This window comes from Mytilus edulis, chromosome 3, assembly GCF_963676685.1.
Source record: "Mytilus edulis chromosome 3, xbMytEdul2.2, whole genome shotgun sequence".
Classification (NCBI taxonomy): Eukaryota; Metazoa; Mollusca; class Bivalvia; order Mytilida; family Mytilidae; genus Mytilus; species Mytilus edulis.
The window spans coordinates 76,243,191-76,264,912 of NC_092346.1; the positions used below are offsets into that span (position 1 = coordinate 76,243,191).

At 33.1% G+C, this 21,722-nt stretch overlaps 2 protein-coding genes across 2 annotated transcripts; one reads left to right on the plus strand and one right to left on the minus strand.

The window, feature by feature from the left end:
• Positions 1 to 1,455: 1,455 nt before the first annotated feature.
• On the minus strand, positions 1,456 to 18,245 carry LOC139517475 (uncharacterized). The gene is made up of 9 exons (XM_071308576.1): positions 18,215 to 18,245; positions 16,079 to 16,161; positions 15,387 to 15,558; positions 12,518 to 12,835; positions 11,311 to 11,370; positions 9,728 to 9,829; positions 5,713 to 5,787; positions 5,079 to 5,120; positions 1,456 to 3,681 (listed from the first exon to the last, which is right to left on the minus strand). The coding sequence occupies exons 2-9, from the start codon at positions 16,139 to 16,141 to the stop codon at positions 1,709 to 1,711; spliced, it is 2,805 nt and encodes a 934-aa protein (XP_071164677.1). The 5' UTR covers positions 16,142 to 16,161; positions 18,215 to 18,245; the 3' UTR covers positions 1,456 to 1,708.
• A 36-nt stretch (positions 18,246 to 18,281) lies between these two features.
• Positions 18,282 to 20,324, plus strand: LOC139515428 (craniofacial development protein 2-like). The gene is made up of 2 exons (XM_071304998.1): positions 18,282 to 18,330; positions 19,537 to 20,324. Exons 1-2 carry the CDS (start codon positions 18,282 to 18,284, stop codon positions 20,322 to 20,324), a joined length of 837 nt encoding a protein of 278 aa, XP_071161099.1.
• Positions 20,325 to 21,722: the final 1,398 nt, after the last annotated feature.

The following is a 21,722-nucleotide window of genomic DNA, read 5'->3' on the forward strand; positions in this document are numbered from 1 at the left end:
GACTTCATACTAGTACTTGGTCAGCAACTTCACACTTTACAGTAACGTGTGAGCTTTTTGGGGTTTGTATAACATCTACTTCCAGTTTTGTCTATTATTTCCATTTTTCAATTTGTGAAATAATTCCAATAAGGTCAATATTTTTCGTTGAAATAACCAATGTCCGCTGGGATTAGATCCATGTGCTTTTGTTATTTCAATCCACGATTACAGCGATAATTTACAGGAAAGAACAATCAGTCATTTTGAGAATATCTTGGAAAAAAGATTTGATCTACTGTAGCTCTGACAGTCTTATATAATTGTCTGTATTATAAGCGAATGCATATATAAAGTGGGACACACAGTAGTCATTCGTTTCTGGTAATGATTTGCACGTGAGAAGAAAAATCGTTTCTTGTAATGAATTGCAGTTGAGAAGAAATAGTTAAACAATACTTATAAAAAAGGATGTATGTCGTTATAAGTTGCAATTACATTTCTTACAGGAGACATCCTCCTAAATTTGTTTTAAGGATTTGTTTTGATTGTTCTTATTACTTTGCAGATAAGTAAAATGTTACAACTATTCCGTTGAAAGTCACATGATTTCATTGCTTCTGAAAAGGCAAAATTTTAAGGATAGATTCAGGTTGTGAATTTAAAAGATGCTTCTCTAAACATGGGTGTCTAGATGACTTTACCTGCTCTTGTATTTCAATGCGGTTAAAGATATACTTTTTTTAATTACCCGTTTTATAAAACGAACGGTTCGAGAGTACTTGATAACTGCATCATACGAATTAAAGGAGGTGAGTGGTAAACATCAATTAGACAGCAACTCAACATTTAGAGGCAGCTTTGTCAGGTTTCTATACCATTTCACTATAGACGGTTGGGACCTATACTGATATCCGTCTCTAAGAATACCATATGACAAAACTTCGGTTGACAGTTGGGACTGTTCGACTCTCTTAACTTTACTACAATGCTATTTTAGCAAACAGACATTTTCGTATTTAATGAAAATTTGTAATTGATTCTTTGAAAAATCTAATTACAAATTTACTAAAAGAAAATGTACAGATGCTAGATATACATACTGGAACTGATATGATGTGATCATATCTGTGAATGCTATTCTTGGTATTATTGACGGGTAACTATAGTCAACAACACTTGTAACCGCCGCAACATTATGTATGTGCTTATCCCAAGCTAGTAATTTAGATGTTTTCGTTCCCTGCTGGTTGTTACATTTGTGTTTTGTTTAGTGTTTCGTCTTCCATCAGGCCGTTGGTTTTCACGTTAGAATTGCTTTACTTTTTATGGGTTTTCCTTTTTGCTGAAACCCCATCATTTTGGTAAATCAGACATAAAAAAGATCATAATCTTCACTTTTTTTCCAAACCTGATAGAAATTTATAGATCGTGTCAATAAAGTTTCAACCCCATAAATTATCTTGACCAACTGCATCTACCTATTTTTTATTTATTTATATAAGACTGTTCGATACATAAACAAATGACAAAAAAGTTGTAACTGACATGCATGTTTGACATGTGAGAGTGTTGCTGCTATATAAAAAAAAAAATAGACTTAGTGCAAATATAAGAAATCATCATGTTAATAGTAAACAAAATACTAACATTTACACAAATAAAAAATATCATATCTTTTGTCAGACATGGTTTTTCTTGTGGTCTTATATTAATCAGTTTTGAGAATTTATGAATCCAGTTCAGATTTCATGGTTACTTTTATCTCCTTCAATAGTTGTTGTATTTCTGTATAATCTGATCTTGATCCATAATCAACTTTATTGCATATATCAATATTATATCTCATGCTTTGTGAATAAAGACGGGATTCGCCTTGCTTTCCTAATTCTATAAGTTTGTCAATTCTATTAAAAAAACTTTTGTTCTCAGCTTTCTGAAAAAAGAGGTTTTCTTTTACAGTTAGAAGTTTTAGCTCCATGAATGTCTGTATAGTCTTTCGTCTTCCAAAATAAACGGCAAAATGTAACGCTGACGTCTTGTCTTCATTTTCTGTAAACAATAATTCTCTGTTAGACCTCCAAAACTTCATATCACATGCGAACCTTTCTGATAAAAAAGATGTCAAATTACGTGAGTTTTCATTCCACCAAAGAACACAGTATGTTAACACATTGTTTCCAAACTCATCAACAACAGAGAATAACATATCTCGTAAGTATTCTGGTTTATCTCTTAGAACACACGATTCAGTGAAATCTTGTAATAATTTCACTTCTTCATATTTTTGAAATGTTAACAATGACCATGCAGCAACGAATGATGTTGGCTTTGTCGCCAAAATGTACGAAGGCGTCCTTTTAATATTGATAGAGTGAAACAGCTTTAGTATGAGGTCAACTCTTTCACTTGTAAGAAAATCGTTACATTCTTGTTTCAGATTGTCAAGACAAATATCTAACAAAGGGTTGTATGGATATTTCAATAAGTAATGACATATCATATTGGATTCATTTTTACCTAACAATACTGCTTTTGAAAGTCTTAATCCTAGCGTTCTTTTGAAAGTTTTCACCATACCATGATTGCACTCAAGTGCGACCTCATTTTGGAGCAGTTTAAAAGTTGGAGGTTTTATAATGTCAAGCAAATGTTCAAGTTTACAATTCTCAAGAACATCTTCAACACTGATCTTTGTATATGAAAATAGCACAGCTTGGTATACGCTTGGTCGAATTGTATACAATCCATCTCCATATTGACAAAAATATCGTTTTGAAATCTTGTCTTGAAAATTAAATTGCTTAAAAAGTTCGCTAAAATTAAACTTAACAAACCGTTTTCTTAAATTCCGGTATAGTTCCATATTTACTGCATTTACATTTATAACACCCTCTTTGCTGAGTAGAATGTAAACAAGAACACAAAACTGGTCCCGATAATATTCGTCTTTGCTCCCAGAACAACCTATACGAAGTTGTTCAATTTCATCTAGTAACGACTTGTGTGGCTGTCGGAAATACTTAGACCCAAGTTTGAAATTGTCAGTATTTCCAAAAAAATTAGCACACATAAACGGAAAACCAAAAAATGTGTCGGTGTTGATGATCTTTTCTACCTCTTTTTCTGACACCTGTATCTCCCTTTCCAAAATAATTGAATTTCCGTCTGTAGTTTGTCTGGAAACATAATTTTTCAGGTGTCGATCAATCAACGCACGCTTTTCGTCCTTTGACATTGGGAACTCATAATCAAGATCGACCATTTGCATTTTTACATCATCATTTCGTCTGCGAAAAGTATCAGCAAGTGTCATATCGTTTTCATCAACAGTTAAAATAGACTTCACTCTGGATAATTTTAGAAATTTTTCTGTAACTATCAGAGCTTGATTTATATCTTCAGCGGTAGCACATGCATCAAATATTTCGTCAAAAATTATTATTGTATTATCATTTGTATTCTGAAGGCTTTCAAACATATGCGAAGCAGTATCTTTGCTATCGTTTCTAGTCATTATGACCAATTTGTGGTCTTCATTCCTGCAGGCTACATAACGAGCAATTTCAGATTTGCCTGTACCTCGTCGTCCTTTAATTATGAGCATTTTTGATTGTTTTAAGTATTCAATACACTGGTGTATACCCTTTGTCACAACAATTTCACAATTATGTATATCCGTCTTGTCGTTAATGGTATCATCTATAAAAGAGAAATAATCCTGGTTTCTATGATGAGTTCGATTTATAACCACTGGGTCGGTGCTACTGCTTGTGGAGTTTTTATTCCCCGAGGGTATCCCCAGCCCAGTGGTCAGCACTTCTGTGTTGAAATGAACTATCATCATGATCATTGATATGGTCATAATTATAAATTTTAATGTTTACAAAACTTTGAACTTACTTCGATTTTCTTCTACAGGAATAGAGCGTCATTGATAAGTATTTTGTAGACGAAACGAGCGTCTGGTCCATATTCAAAATTTCAATCCTGGTATCTATGATGAGTTTATTAAATACTATTCTATATAAATTACAATAAAAACATACATGTATTGCAATTGCTTGAATATTCTTTTATCATTTCGTTTTTAGTGTAATTCTTTGTCACTTAGGGAGCTGAATTGAAAATGTTTTTTTTTTCATTTCTCGCAGTTTGTGAAGACCGAACGATGACATGAATGGGATCCCCACTGCTCGAAAAAAAACTGAAGCAAAGAGGAGATTTTGCCAGGATGCCAGGCAATACTGCGACCTATGGTTATTTACATCTATGTCATTTGAACTCTGTTGGATTGTTGTATCAATGGCACTCATACCATATTTTTTTATAGTTCGTAAATTTGTTTTTCTATAAATATGGATTCAAATATCAATGTAATCATTTCAATCAATTAACTATCTACTTAGACTATTTACCGGGTTTGTTATAACCTGAGCAACACGGCGGGTGCCACATGTGGAACAGGATCTGATTACCCTTCCAGAACACATGAGATCACTCCCAGTTTTTGGTGGGATTCGTGCTGCTTAGTCTTTTGTTTTCTATGTTCTGTCTTGTATACTATCATTGTTTGTCTGTCTGTCTGATTTTTATCAATTGTGTTGTCATTTTTTTTTTCGATCTGGTATCTTTCGCATCACTTTTTAAGAAACTAAAATACCACATTAATTTAGGAGTAAATTAGTATAATCTTTCATTTACAATTGAGGCACACAACTAGTATAGATGTATATTGTATATAAAATGATTCTATCTTAAAACACGTGTAATATTTCTTTGACATGACCATGTTTAGATTTAAAAAATATAGTAATTTAACAGAGAAATTCACTCATTTTTATTATCATCATTTCGTGTGGAAAACATTAGAAATCTCTTATATGATTGATTATTTAAGAATACATTTACTTCGTGTATATGTCACCAACAACACTACTTAAGTCTGTATAAACCAATACAATAAAAGATAGAGAATGACAATGTCAATTTAGATGGTGTTGAAGCATACATTGGACATACAATGTACTACAGTTAGAAGAAGCATAAAACATAAACATCTAATATTTATATATACATAACTATTTGATAAATTATACCTTGTTTATCTTGATAAAGGTGATATAAAATAACTATAAGCGCTGTAAAATAAAGGAAATCAATATAAAATTAAAATATTTTTAAGGTATCACAAACAACTAAAAGCTTCAGCTGTTACATCATATAATTCTCGATATCCAGAATAAAATTGAGAATGGAAATGGGGAATGTGTCAAAGAAATACATTTCAGTTATTTGGTTGGGTTTATGGTTCATAGTAGTTAGTTTTCTGTGTTGTTTTTGTGTGTACTATTGTTTGTCTGTCTGTTTTTCTGTTTACCTTTGTCTATGTTAGCTAAGGCGTTGTTAGTTTATTTATTTTCGACGTATAACTTTGTATATACCTCTGGTATCTTTCGCCCTTCTTTTACTTATAAATAATGACCTTTGGTGTGTTTTTTTTTATCGATTTCTTTTCACATTTTTTTCATGTTAGGATTTTAATTCCATTACTGAGTATATGACCATTAAGTCTTTTTCGCGAAAAAAATACCCTTGTCAAAGAATTCAGTTTATTTTAAAACACATATTAATTTATAGTTCGAAGCAAAGAAAAAAAAGTAATCTTTTTCATGTTAATTCATTATTTAAAAGATCAAAAACATGCACAATGAGATATTGTCTTCAACGTACCCGTCATCGCCATAATAAGTGCCAATACAAGCAGGATCTTAATGAACAATTTCAGTAAACGTAATGTCTTTAAATCTGAAAAAAAGCCAACAAAAACAAACTATAGAGAAATAGTTCCTAAAATATGATACATGCAACATTTCTGTAATTATGGCATGATATGACCCTTTTAAGACTCCTTTTTAAACCTAGTTTTACTGTGTGTATACCTGTGTTTGTTTTGTTTATTAATTCTACATTGGCTTAAAGTAAAAGAGGAGGGTTGAGATACCGTATCACAAAACATGTTTAACCCCATCGCATTATTACACCTGTTCCTAGTCATGAGCTCTGGCATTTGTTAGTCTTGTATGTTTTTTTTTATTTAGTTCATTTATGTTTTGGGGTTTAGAAAGAAGATCATTATAACTGAACTAGTACACAATTTTAAAATATAAGAGCCAGCTAAGGTCCACCTTATGGTGCGGGATTTTCGTTAATAGTTATCTCACGAGGACGCGGTGTGTCAGTGTAAGATCCCCCCAATGGCCGGAGGCCAGAGAGTGATCTAACACTGACACACCAAGTCCGAACGGGATAACTATTTTACATCCCAGCTGTTTTAGATTTGACGAAAAACCATTTACAATACATAAATCTGGTTTAGAACGCCACACAACCATTATAATATACTTTATATATTACTATATGATGTATACCCTTTATAAACCCCCGAACACGATGAGTGGATGTCAAACAATGTCAACTCGCCCCACTGACCAATCGGCCCACACTATATCGCCACTTTATAAAATCGCCCAACTATTGTTTACCGACTCGCTCCACTTTTGAAAAAGTGTAAAATCAAATTGAACAATCAACCTGAAAACTCACTAATTAACGAAAAGGGTCTGCCAACTCGCCCCACTTATAAAAATATCTTGCTTCCTTTAAGTATATTAAATTACTGATAATTGGTATCCAGTCATCCTGGTCTAGTGGTATGTGTCGTGGCTTGGTATGTTAAAGGTCTTGAGTTCGAATCCCAGCATGTACACTGGATTTTTTCTACGTGAATTTTGATAGTCTTTACCGTATGATCAATTAAAAGTTTTATAGTGGATTTGATATACCCGCCAAAATGCTACAGAACAAAGGAAAGCATGCACAACAAAGAAACTCAAACTGGGGTGATCTGGTAAGGGTGATCCGGCTCAGATCACCCCTGTTAGAACAAATGAGCTGGGATGTAACAATGTATATCTTCTCATACTTGAACAGTCAGGGTGTGTGGCCATCTGCTGTTATTTGCTGTTTGTTCTATGGTAAGGTTGTTGAGTCAGTCCGTCCCATGAAACTTTCGTCACATTTTTCTCAGGAACTACACATCCATCCTTTTTGTAATTTGGTATCAACATTTATATATGTCAGCCATACCGTGTGATGCGTTTTCAGATTCATCACTTGACAACTTCCTGTTTACCGAACACTTGTATGATTTTACACATGATAGCCAAGTTGAAAATTTTCGTCACATTTTTCTCAGAAACTACAATACAAGGATTTCTGAAATTTGGTTTCAGGGTTTATCTAAGTCAGCTATACCGTGTGATGCGTTTTCAGATTGATCACTTGACAACTTCCTGTTTACCGAACACTTGTATGATTTTACACATGATAGCCAAGTTGAAAATTTTCGTCACATTTTTCTCAGGAACTACACATCCACCCTTTCTGTAATTTGGTATCAACATTTATATATGTCAGCCATACCGTGTGATGCGTTTTCAGATTCATCACTAGACATCTTCCTGTTTACCGAACACTTGTATGATTTTACACATGACAGCCAAGTTGAAAATTTTCGTCACATTTTTCTCAGGAACTACAATACAAGGATTTCTGAAATTTGGTTTCAGGATTTATATAAGTCAGCTATACCGTTTGATGCGTTTTCAGATTCATCACTCGACAACTTCCTGTTTACCGAACACTTGTATGATTTTACACATGATAGCCAAGTTGAAAATTTTCGTCATATTTTTCTCAGGAACTACACATCCACCCTTTCTGTAATTTGGTATCAACATTTATATATGTCAGCCATACCGTGTGATGCGTTTTCAGATTCATCACTAGACATCTTCCTGTTTACCGAACACTTGTATGATTTTACACATGACAGCCAAGTTGAAAATTTTCGTCACATTTTTTCTCAGGAACTACAATACAAGGATTTCTGAAATTTGGTTTCAGGATTTATATAAGTCAGCTATACCGTGTGATGCGTTTTCAGATTCATCACTCGACAACTTCCTGTTTACCGAACACTTGCATATTTTTACACTATTAATATTATCCACTTGCGGCGGGGTATCATCAGTGAGCAGTAGTTCGCAGTTTCACTTGTTTTATTATTTTTATCAATCCGTTAAAACGGAGTTACGCTATACAAATTATTACATTGAATTTGCTTTGTTAATATAATTCTTAAAAGGAGTGATGAATATTTACAAAGCATTCAGGAAATAATGTACGAATAGGAAGAATTGCATTAAATTTTGAAGAATTCCAACTCATGGTGAGCTTGTTTACTTTTAATTATTATCTCTAGAACAAATACGTCATACTAACACGAACGGTGTCAATCTTTCTGCGAAAGATCAGACCCTAAATGTTCAAGTATGAGCAGAAATGCATCAAGCAATGGGGAACTTTTAACAGCCTTCACAAAGCGAGAGAGACGGGACATTTCTATGTAATTCAAAAAGGAAAACTACGTGTGCTATACCATGATACAACACGTCTTTAAGATTTTGTCAAGACTTACAAAAGGTTTTATTTTAAAAGCTGTTTCCCACCTCAACCTATATAGAGAAATAAGAATTCCCGTATATTGGGACGGTCACTTTTTGTCTCCCAAATTTTCTTATAATTTCTTATAATTTTTCTGTAACCAATTAAAATTCTTTATAACAAGAATTTCTATCATTTTGAGCATTTTCTACAAATATATGAGCCCTCAAAATAGAACCCAGTTCGCTGGAGGTGTTGAAACACTTTCTTTGAGCAGTAATTTATTTTAATCTGAAAGACGAGATAAAAAACACTTGACTTTTATATCAGATTTCACGAAAACATTTAAATTAAGTCGGTAATGTTTTTACAAAAATATATAGTTTGAAAAGTGTAAGTATTTCACATTGATTGATTCTAACCTCTCTTACACTATGTGGTGATAACTGTTCATAAAATACCAATGCTCACCATTTTAAAAACAGTTTCTTATAGACTGCTCTACTCTAGAGTATTGTTATAAAATTCGCCCAGTTCTAACCCAAAACAGTTCTGAACAAACGTATTCTAATCAGATTATGACAGTTCAAATCTAAACATATTCTGATTGTGGTATCGCTTAAATATATCTTTTTTAGTTGGTAAGATAGATAGCGATTTCATGAATACATACATATAAACTACTTCATATATATATATGCTCAGTAAAAATTTTCGGTTATCGTTGTACACTGTATATATGTATAATAAATGCATTTTTATCATGTGTCTCATCATACTTTCATGTACCAAACTTCCCTAAACAAGATTACTTCGCCTTCTAATTAAAACAAAACTTACTTTCCTTGTTAGAGAGGAGTAACTCTTATGTGAAAAATTGTATTCAAATGGAACTGATTTAAAAGCTTTGCTACAGGCAACTAGTTCCTTTTCAAAACGTTAACATTTCTGGGTATATAATCTGTCGTTTTTTGTATTTCTGAAAGAATTCACAGTTTATACAGACAACGGATCAAATTGAATATTCAACATATGCATGTATATGTATTCACATACGGCCCTTGTAAAAACCCTTGCATAAATGTAGCATTTTCATTAGTCTGAAAAGATAACTTTATAGATATAATATAAAGCATTGTTCATCGCTTCATCCACTGTTATATGAAAATCTTTGTAATTTAGACAAGATTAACCGAATCCGCTAGTATGTATTACATTTGGGATATTGTACTCTAAATACCTTGTGTAAGTTTCATGTTGTAAACTCGGTTATCAAACACATCATAGTGTTTCACAGAATGTTCCTTCGTTGTGTCTTTTCCTTTATTGTTCATGTCTTTTTCTGTAATCAAATATCATCAAATAAGATTATAATAAAATATTAAAATTAAAATGATATCTTAATTAGCTAATATTATTAGTTTAAAATTATATGTATTATTAATGTCTAATTATATAAGTCCGTTTACGAATACACTATACATCTTTGATATAATCTTGCTAAAATATAGACACGTGTAAATCCTACAAAAAAGTTTTTGAATTGGTATCTAATATTTAATCTATGTAAGGTTGAATGTGAACTCCGCTTTGTGCTAGACCGACACGCTAAGCCTGATTCTTTTACATGCTGGTTGGTAGGGTAAAAATTCGTAGAAAGACATATAACCCTTCCTGGTACATAGTATGTGTCCAAGCCGGGCACTCTTTGTTCTTACTATTTAATGCCACTTACTGAAACACGGCTTCCTCCGCCTCATTTTTAGACTTATACCTCGAATTTGTCATACACGTTCATCTCGGTACCAGAATCTATGACAAACGAGACGATTTCAGTTTTGAAATTATCAACTTCCTCCACCTTATCGCAATATACCAAATTCACCTGCATATGGGATATATATTTCCCAACTTATTCGGTATTCAAGAGCATGTAGCTCCTATTCAGACTTTGTAAAACGTCACCAGTGTGTGAGTGGAAAGTTGATGAACCAGGGGTATGTCTAAGAAAGTTTGTCCTTTTTCTAAAAAAAAGTTCATCAGGAAGGTACCAAGATCATGTTAATAAATACTCTGTATCAACTTATAACTTATAACACACAATATACACGATGGCCTTGAAGTATAGATTCCGAGTACTGATGTTGTTTGTGATCTTAATAACGTGTTGTTCTTTTGTTTGTCTTAATGAATATTACTTTTTACTGTTTGGTCTGTTTTTATGATATCTATTTGGCGTGGCTCTGTACTTTTATATCCCTTGATTGTGTTATTGTTCTAGTATGATAATTTTTATTTACTTGTCTTCCATTTGTGTTAAGGTGCTTGGTCTATATGCCTTCTTATGTTTCTTTTTAAATAAATGACGTGGCTCTGTATTGTACATCCCTTCATTGTATTATTTTACTACGATAACTTTTGTATTGTCTTTCATTTTTGCTTATGTGCTGTGTCTATATGCTTTTTTGTTTTTATTTGATACATATGACGTGGCTCTGTACTTTTACATCCCACCATTGTGTTACTGTGCTATTGTAAATTTTGTATTCTTGTTTTTCAGTTTTATCTAATGTGCTTTTTCTATATGCCTTTTTGTGCTTCTTTGTTACATATTTGTTTGTTTTTATAGTGATTTAAAGATTATAACTGCTGTACCCCTTTTTGTGACATTTTTACCTATTATGTCTGTTTGACCAAGTCGAGACCACACTTGTTCTCTACAGCTAGACCATCGAGATGGCTATCATGTATTAGAATCAACGAGCTAATCATTTTCAGGAATATTTCAAGCAGCATCTGTTCTATGATAACTTATGTACTTACCTAATATAACACTTGGTATAACAGGACACGTTATGATACCTTGAAGCTTGCATTTGTAATCTGTAAGACAATGGAACATACAAAAATAATATAAGATACTGCATAACAGGAACTATAAAAATTTATTTTTGACCTACATTTTATAATAGACAAGGACAAAATAAGGAATAAGAACCAGTAAAATCAGGGGTTAGAATTTCCACTGATATCACGAACAAAATGAGTTTTTCTTATTTATTATAAAGTTAGTTCGTGAATAAGAATCGTGATATCATTAAGGATATGTAATAACAGAAGTCCATTGCTAAAGTTGAATTGTATAACATGTCCGTGTATGATATCAATGTCTCCAAAAGTAGTTGATTCGTCTCCCAATTGAGATAGTAATGAAGCAATTACTTATATTTTACTAGTAAATGACCAATAAAAAACTTTAATATTTGGTCTAACGAATTGATGAGTTGTAACGAAAATAATCTAGTACCGGTCCGTATTTTTCATATTTTTGGGCAATATCTTTATAAAAGAGCGAGGGGCTAAAGATATATACCAGAGGGACAGTCAAACTCACAAATCGAAAATAAACTGACAACGCCATGGCTAAAAATGTAAAAGACATTGAAACAGACAAATAATAGTATACATGACACGACATAGAAAAATAAAGGCTAAGCAACACCACCAAAAACTGGAGGTGATCTCAGGTGTTCCGGAAGGGTAAGCAGATCCTGCTCTACATGTGGCACCCGTATAAATGGACATGCAGGATAAAAGGCAGTGAACGAATCAATGTTCATCTATGAATGGAATATCGTGTACATAAAACACTTTAACGTTTCGGTTAATATGCGTGAATATTTGTTTTGCATGTTGAATTTGTTGGCACATACTGCATGGTGTCTCGGTCATGTTATGTCACTCTGATTGTTCGTTTATTGTCTCTTCGGTGGTTATCAACTAAATATTTTAAGTACATGTATTGAAAAAATAGACAAAATTATAATTTTTCAAATAAATGAGTCCCTGTGAGTTTAGTTTTGAGACAATTTTCCACAAGATTTGCGTAAATCGAGTCTTCCAAACTTTCGTTACTTTGACCGAAGTCTATATTCTTCCTAAGACGCATGTAAATTTGGAACATGTTCATTGGCTTTTATAGATACTTCTTTGAGATAAACCAGAGGTCATGAAAAAAACCTGAACTAACCTGGTGTCAGTTGGGTTGAGTTGTTGTTACATGGTTTTCGGTAACAAGAACAATCCTCTTCAGTTGGTATGCAATAACATCTATTTCGTGGTTTATAGACAAAATCATACCCCCGACTGTAATCACATCGACATGTTCTGTCTTTATCTGGCTTTTCACTGATGTCATGTATGAGTTGACCTTCACCATTACATCGTGTCTTTAAGTACAAGCATTTGTCATTTTTATTGTCTTCGTTTGATGCGTATGGCATCGGTTGGTACTGGCCATCAGGGCAATGTTTAGAATTGAGACCACCTTCATATAAAACATAACTGCCTAAAATACAAAGGATAACATAAATATCGGAATCGATACCTACAATGTATAAAGCAAACTCGAGTTAAACCTTTAGCGTTGCATGAAAACATTTATCATGAATCCAATTTCAAGAGATATGCAAGTTCAAAATATTTTACTTACATTGATTTAGGTAGAGAATCGAGTGTCAATATTCCTAACAGGGAAAGGGGACGACATATTTATGAAAATAAGATTATGTGTTATATGATTGCCAATAAAGCATCCCTCCACGTGCGCACCAGAGACCAAATGACTTAGAAATTAATAAATAGCATAGGTCACTGTACTGTCTTCAACAATGAACAAAACCCACACCATTTTATTATTTTTAAGACCAGGCAGAACTTTAAAAATATGTTATGAGATAGACATATTAAACGAATTGAAAGGGTCAAAACTAAACCAACCAGAAAAACTGACTAGAACTCATTCATTTCCTGGTATCATCTCGTACTCTAAGACATATCGATATTGCATGCTTATTGTGAATAAACCAGTCAAACTGTGGAATACAAAACACGAGGTTGATAAAATATAGTCGGTGCTGAATATGCATATACAGTCCGCATACACAGGAACAAAATATAAGCATGAATCAGTAGGTGGGTTCTGCAGTGGAAGTCATCCGCAATAAAGAGCAGGTATTTCAACTGCCACCAGAAAGTGAGCATGGGAACAGACAGAAATTGTGTTTTGAACATACCGAATTAGAACACCAAAATAAGTTTTTAAACGTCCATAAATGTGCGGTGAGTTTGACACTAGAAGTAGATCTATCTACACGAGGGGTCGTTGTTAATGTCGTCATTATGTATGTGTATACTAGTATATGAATCATGCACAGTCAAACGAACGTCCCTCTATCGACTCCGTTTAACATCTAGATTTGAGAAGTCCAAAGGTTACAATATGTAAAACAAAACAGGCAATCCTGGAGGTCTGTAATAACGATTCTTTTAATATTTCATTAAAAACATGTCAATGTTTAGGCGGAGCCAACCCTTAGGATACAAAACGCCTAATATGAACTGTTATGTTAAGTTCATGTTTTTCTATAGGAAAATCAAAACAATAATTCAACAATCGGTAACAATTGTCTATACAACATTTCAAGCTTTAAACGACTACAAAAAGTGCATATTGAATAAGTTTCAATCATGAGGAAATGAAAACTGAAGAATTCGGCAGCATTTACAGAAAGGGCAAATGCTTGAAAATTGATGATTGGAACATAAAGTTTCAGAAGATATTACAGAAACAGATCTTAAATGTGTTTATTTGTTCAAATGGCCCTTAGTTTTAATCGTATGGAATCGAAAGCTGAATAATTATCCAAGATATCGAGGAATATGTAAGAAACACCAATTGACGTCAAGATAGCTAGCATTTATTTCTACTTTTGTCAATACATTAGAAACCTTTCAGAAAATCGCAAACGAATAAACATATCCCAACGAAATGGATCACTGGTCATACCCATATACCAGTGACTACTAGGAATTGGCATATCACATTCAAATTCCCGTAGAATCAATGATCCATATCACGAGTATATTTTCAACCAAGATTCTTCGAATGTGGCAAGCAAAATTCTGCAGATCATTCAAATGCATTAGTTCCCCATCAAATGACTAATGCCATTAATTTAGACGGAATTATTTATCTGAATTTAACAACGATTTGAAAAGTGTTGGTAGCCGAGCATGTATAATTTTATCTCGAAATGCTTTTGAAAGTGACTTTGAAGAGATGTTTCGACATGCTTGCATATCGCATGTAATGTCTTCTTTAAAGAAGGTTGTTCTAGAACATTCCAAGCCAAAGGAGTAGGTTCAGTAAGACCCCTTTTTGGCCCCAAAATATAGCAGTTTTACAAAATTGTGAAAATGTAATCTTTTAGCTATTTACTGGAAAGTAGAATGCTTCTGCTTCATAAATATGATCTGTTTTTGACAATACAATGCACATGTATCGGGTACTAGCATTATTAAGTCATGCTAAATTACAGAAATCTTCACAATTTTAGCATTTTAGTTAAATTTTAGACGGTTTCCGTCTTAAATGAAAGTGGCCGCATTCGTGTTCATTCATAATATTGAAATGTAAGTTGTATTTGATGATAATACATAACTTATATAAAGGTTGAGGATGAACACGGATGCGGCCACTTTCGTTTTTGACAAAAACCATCCGAAAAGTGACCTTTTTTGGCATATTTGATAGATTTTTCATATTTAAGCTTGAATCGGAGCGTTTTAATGACTAAATCATTTAAAATATTTCACATAAACTTATTGAATCAATTGAAATAGACACTTAAGTGTTTAAAAAGTGTCCAAAATCGTTCGTCAGATGAACCTGAAATTTGAGGCCAAAATCGGCCCTTACCGGACCTACTCCTTTGGATTTTGTTATGTATCGCCAAACAACCAACAGATCGAATCAAAAATGTCTTGGTACTTAGGAAGTAAAGAAAACTGTAAAGATGTGAAGCATTAATTAGTAGTACAGAAATATACATTTGTACCTGCTGGATAACGTTCAGAAACAAAACAGCTATCATCGAAATCCCCTGTTACTCCATTGTATAGACAGTGATACATTGATTCATCAGCACATTTTCTGATCGCCACTAATCGCCACAACACAGGCGCTGGGCATACTGTGAGGGATTTACTGAATGTTGCAGTCAGTACAATCTAGATAGAGAAAAAATACACCTATACAAATGTAAACATTCTCTTATTTGATTCAAGTAGTTGTGAGAAGTATACAATCTAAATATCATACATAAAAAATATTGAGAGTATAGAGTATATTCAAATAATGATGCATGTCTACAATTTCTTAATCGAAAACACTTATCTTTCATATTACATAACCATGCCTCGATTGCAAGGTTTCACATTAAAACGAAAAAGACATGGTCCAGACAGTTGGACTTTGGTCCAGATAGTGTGACTTGGCACATGCACAGAATGTAGTAAAGTCGAAACAGTTCCACATGAACACACATCTCTTCTCTCCCTCATGTATCTAGACTGGATGTCGTGAATTTTCAACACACGATTAAATACTGTACAGCAGCAGTGATAATGCAGGCTTTATCTATATTTCGAGTGATTCTCATTATTGATGAAGATCGCTTCTCATATTATAATTGTAAATTTAAAAAGTATAAAGAAATGAAGAGGGGCAATATTTTAAGTGAAATCTTACATTGCCAGTAATTATAAGAATACATATCGGTCTGTACAACGCGTGAACTCTTTTTTCCACCATGTTGTTTAAATATTCCTTTTCTGCAATAAAAAACTGATAATATTAGATATATTTTGTAATGAAAGAGCATAGTCTCAATGTCCCCCGCGATGGACGTATTTTTCCCTCCAACGGCTTTTCTTATATAAATATCTGAAGTGAAGCCCTTACAATCCAACTTTCTATATACTTTTCTCTTTTTCTTACACGATTTATCCTGTTCCAGACATGCCGATTATTTTCATTTAATCAACGCGTGGTTCGCTTGATCTCAGTTCTTCATTGGTCAAAATTCGATTATGACTTCGAATTGTCTTGCTTTCCTCTGAAATGTCTTTTGTGCATGAAAAAGGTGACCATGCCTGAAGACGTCACATATAAAGGACACACACAGATGTGTAATCAGTCAAAAAGAAGGAATAAGTTTACTTGCATATTGTTTAAAATTCATTAGAGAAACAGATTCCAGTACCAAATCTCGTGTAATAGATATTAATCCACTCTCGACAGTCCAATTTTAAAAATTTAAAACGCTTGACGAACCCCGTGTTTTAAATTAAAAAATTTAACTGTGAGTGTCTCGTAAATATCGTATCCCACTCGATGCAGTGGTAGAATCAATATTTATGTTATTAATATTTACAAGGGCATTTTTGAAAACAGTTGATCGATACTGTTTTTCGAACTCGTCAGAGACATTGCTAATTTAAATCTTTGGTCAATTAAGGTTTGATGAAAATAGTGAAAATTTATTACTGATTCTGTAAAAGGATTTATTAGCCAATGCACTTTACTGTCGATCATAATGAACACAGTATATGTAGGACCACACAAATTGAGAACATTGAATAAACTTTGAACAAGAGGGCTGTCATGAAGTTTCTGCTAAAATTTTCCAAAACGAAAAAAAATAAAATTTGCTGAACACTACAGAGTCGACACAATTATATAATTTTATAATGATACATACGATATTTTGCAAGTCGCAAATATGATATTAATGAATTTAATTAAATCAATCGAAGTACAAAAACATGATATAAAGCCATATATTAGTATTGAATTAGAAGAATTAAATTTTAAGATAATTACAATTTGTTTAAGACTTAAAATATTTCTTCAATCATTTACAATAAGAAGGTATTTGATCCCAAAAGTTATTGTATGGTAAATGTAAATAGCGTGAATGTATAGATATCATACATTTCTTGTTTTGAACTTGTAATCAGGCTAGATTACTTCTGATCTATATATTTGTATAATACAAATTATGAATGTTCATACATGTACAATCATCACATTGATTATATGACTCACTGATAACCATACATGTAAATAATCGAAATTAATGAGACAGATAAGAGCCGAATGACATAAATCATGTGCAGTAAATTATAACCCTACTTAAATAATAAAATAATCACACCTCTTTGATTCCTATTCTTTCAATCAATTCGTATAATTTTTCTGTATCTTTTTCAAGAAAAGTACTAACATTCGAAAAAAAAATATGGATGTATGTGAAGTGAAGTGATACAGCAAGAGACGGCAATAAAAGCGCTGTTCCTTTGCCTTTCTTTTTTATGTTTTGCATGTACTGATTTTTTGTGTTATGGATTATATATACTCCTTATCCTCTGTTTTTTATTATAGAATTATAGAACGGACATTTTTAATATGGACAGATATTGTGTCTTGCAAAATGCCTGTCATGGACCATGCAAATAGTTGATGCACACATTCATAAACATGTCGAAAGCATGGCACTTTCTTCATTTAGAGCATAGGGTGTGAAAGTCCCATTCTGTACTAGCGGTACTTCAAAACTTATAGAGGAGCATAAACGTTTAATTTATGAAATCGAAATACCTTTTTTACTATAAAATAGAGAAGAGGTAGAGGTCAGTTTATATTATGATTCGGTTAGAACAGGAGAACTATTAACTAGTTTATTGTCATCAACAACATCACCAGAAGGTCATTTCTATTATCAGAATGATGCTTTTGGACATTTAGAATGGAACCGAATATATGTTTTCGACAAAGTTAACAGAACGCAAACATATGTCGACAAATGTGAATAGTTCTACTTACAATATGACTACATGCACGTCGCCATTTTAACAGTCGATATTATATACACAAACAAAATAATACTACAATGTATGTGACAGATGGCATGATAGATAAATATAAATCGCTGGATACAGGTAAACAAATATATATTTTTTTATTGTCAATTATGACGCCCAATAATTTGAGCAGTTCAATTAAGTTGAATTTCATACAAGTGATTACATATTGATCACATGGATTATTTAACAATTAAATAAAGTCGTCTTTTTAAACAAAATAATTTCTGCAGAAATAATATAAAAAGTTTTACAATATAATATAGATGAACAAACTGCCGGTGACTAAACTGTATCTAGAATTGATTTTCTCTCTTTGAATAAAGTACACAATAATAAACTTACTTTTTTTATTACAACATTATCTTCAGATGACATTAACCATATTAATTTTGATTTATTTGGGAGGCTTTTAAAGTTTTTGTTAACCTTATTTAAGTAATTTATATATTCAGATCCTTTATTTACTAAAACAGGACACTGAAGAAGAAAATGAATTTCATCTTCAACTACAGTGTTACATAATTTACATATTCTATCCTCCACTCGAAGCCCCACATATCTGCCTCTTTCAATTTCTAAGTTATGTGCACTGACTCTGGACTTTGTAAGCAGTCGCCTTTCATCCTCATTCAAAATTAATAAGTATTTTTCCATATAAATATTTTCTTTAAATAATCTGTAAGTTCTTTGTTTATTTCCATGCTGTTTATTTTGTCTATCATTGTAAAGTTCAGATTTCCAAATACAAGAATATTTCTGTTTTAATTTCCGGTAAATTAGTGATTTAAATCCATCTTTGAATTTTTAATGAGTTTAAGATCTATATCAAGATATTTCATAAGAATAGCAATACAACTATACCAACTATTTTTGTTTAAACTATTTAGTGATCTAGAGACAATCAGGGCTTCAGCGAGAAAGATATCATCAGGCTTTAATATATATTCATAATATCTAAACATATTTATAATTACTTCAAGAAATAAGGGATATCTTCCCATTTCACCCAATACAGCTATATTTGTAGATTTTTTCCCTAAACCCATAGAAAATTTACAGAATTTGACATGAGTGCTTTCTTGTTTCATGTCCTTGCATAGTTTAAATAGATTATGTTCATTTTTATTTACTTTATTTATTACTGAAGATCCCCATATTTCACTCCCAAATTACAACACATGTTTCACAGTATGATCAAATATATGTGAAAGTGTGTTAATTTTAGGTTTAGCCTCTGTAAAGCTTCCACTTGCACTTACATAAATTCGTAAATATTTATAGCCCCTAGCCCTTTCAATCAAAATGACCCACATGAAAAGGGAGTTGGATTTCTAATATCAAAAAGATCTAAATCAGCTTTGCTGGAATGGAATCCCATCTCACCAAGAATTATCACAGCACGCTTTAACTCACGTTTTCAAAAAACCACCCTGATACAAGTATACGCCCCAACCAATGGCGCAGATGACTGTGAAAAGGAAGACTTCTACCACTCATTACAAACAACTATAGAAAAAGTGCCAAAAAGAGACCTATTGGTACTCATGGGTGACCTAAATGCTAAGGTAGGATCAGAAAGAAAGGGAAGGGAGAGAGAAATTGGTCCTCATGGGATAGGAAATATAAATGAAAATGGCGAACTGTTTGCAGACTTCTGTGCCACCAACAACCTTGTCATAGGAGGAACACTCTTCAAACACAAGAATTGCCATAAGGTAACCTGGGTGTCACCAGCAGGAAATGCAGAAAACCAAATAGACCACATATCTATTTCTCAAAAATGGAGGTCTTCACTGCAAGATGTAAGAGTAAAAAGAGGAGCAGATGCAGCATCAGACCATCACCTAGTTATAGGGTCAATAAAGATGAAACTTTTAGCCCCAAAAAAATCAGTTGTCAAAAGAAGAAAGTTCAACGTTGGGAAGCTGAAACTACCAAACATAAGAGAAGAATTTCAAATATCTCTTCAAAATAGATTCTCAGCTATTAGCGACCTGGATATAGAGGAGAATGATATTAACAACACATGGGAACAGACAAAAAATGTAATACTAGAAACATGGGAGTAAACATTAGGATACATGCAGTATAAACGCAAAAACTGGATGTCAGATAATACATGGGTTAAGGTTGAAGAACGTAGAAAAGCAAAAGAAAAAGTCTTGAATGCCATCACAAGACAACAAAAAAGACAAACACAAGACCTTTATAGAGAGATAGACAAAGAAGTGAAGAAGAACTGTAAACAAGATAAAAGAGACTATGTTGAACAACTAGCACAAGAAGCAGAAATTGCATGTAGCAAAGGAGACATAACATCTCTCTACAACACCACAAAACAACTAAGTGGAAGAAGATCAAACTCAAGTGCTACAGTCAAAGATAAAAATGGCAATGTGTTAACAAAGATTGAAGATCAATTAAAACGATGGAAAGATCATTTTGAAGAAGTGCTGAACAGACCCTCTCCAACAGACCCACCTATCATTGAAGGGAGACAGGTCCTTAATATCAAGACAGGAGATATAACTAGAACAGAGGTCAACGCTGCAATAAAACAACTAAAGAATGGAAAAGCAGGAGGGATCGACAACATACCCCCTGAAGCTATAAAGGCAATGGATAACATCTGTATTGATAAACTTCACCAACTACTTAACAAAATATGGAATGACGAACATATACCTGATGACTGGCGTAAAGGAATCCTCATTAAAGTACCAAAGAAAGGCGACAAATCAATCTGTAGCAATTGGAGAGGAATTATTTTGCTTTCCATTCCTAGTAAAGTCCTATGTCACATCATCCTACAGAGGTTAAAGAAAGAAGTTGATAAGTTACTAACAGACGAACAGGCCGGTTTCAGACAGGAGAGATCATGTATTGACCAAATTGCCACATTAAGAATCATAATCGAACAAACCATTGAATGGCAGACATCCCTTTACTTAACATTTGTAGATTTCGAGAGGGCCTTTGATAGTATAGACCATCAAGTACTATGTAACATTCTTAGACATTATGGAATACCCGAGAAAATCATATCCGTCATCCAACAGCTCTATGACGGTTTTACATGTCAAGTGAGCCATGCAGAGACTCTGACAGATCCATTTCCTGTATCAACCGGTGTCAGACAAGGATGTTTACTTTCCCCTCTCCTTTTTCTGATAGTGATAGATTGGGTGAGTCGGAAATCATACAATACTCCTTTGGGTATTAAATGGACATTACAGTCATGCCTTGAAGACCTGGACTTTGCAGACGATATCTGTCAGCTTTCCCATCGCCATGAAGATTCACAAAAGCAAGCAGCCAACCTTGAAACAACTGCAAAACAAGTAGGACTATACATAAATGCAAAAAAGACAAAATCCATGAGGGTAAACACAAACCAACTTAACAAAACCAAAGTGAGAGATGCTGAAATTGAAGATGTCCGTGAATTCACATATCTTGGAAATGTA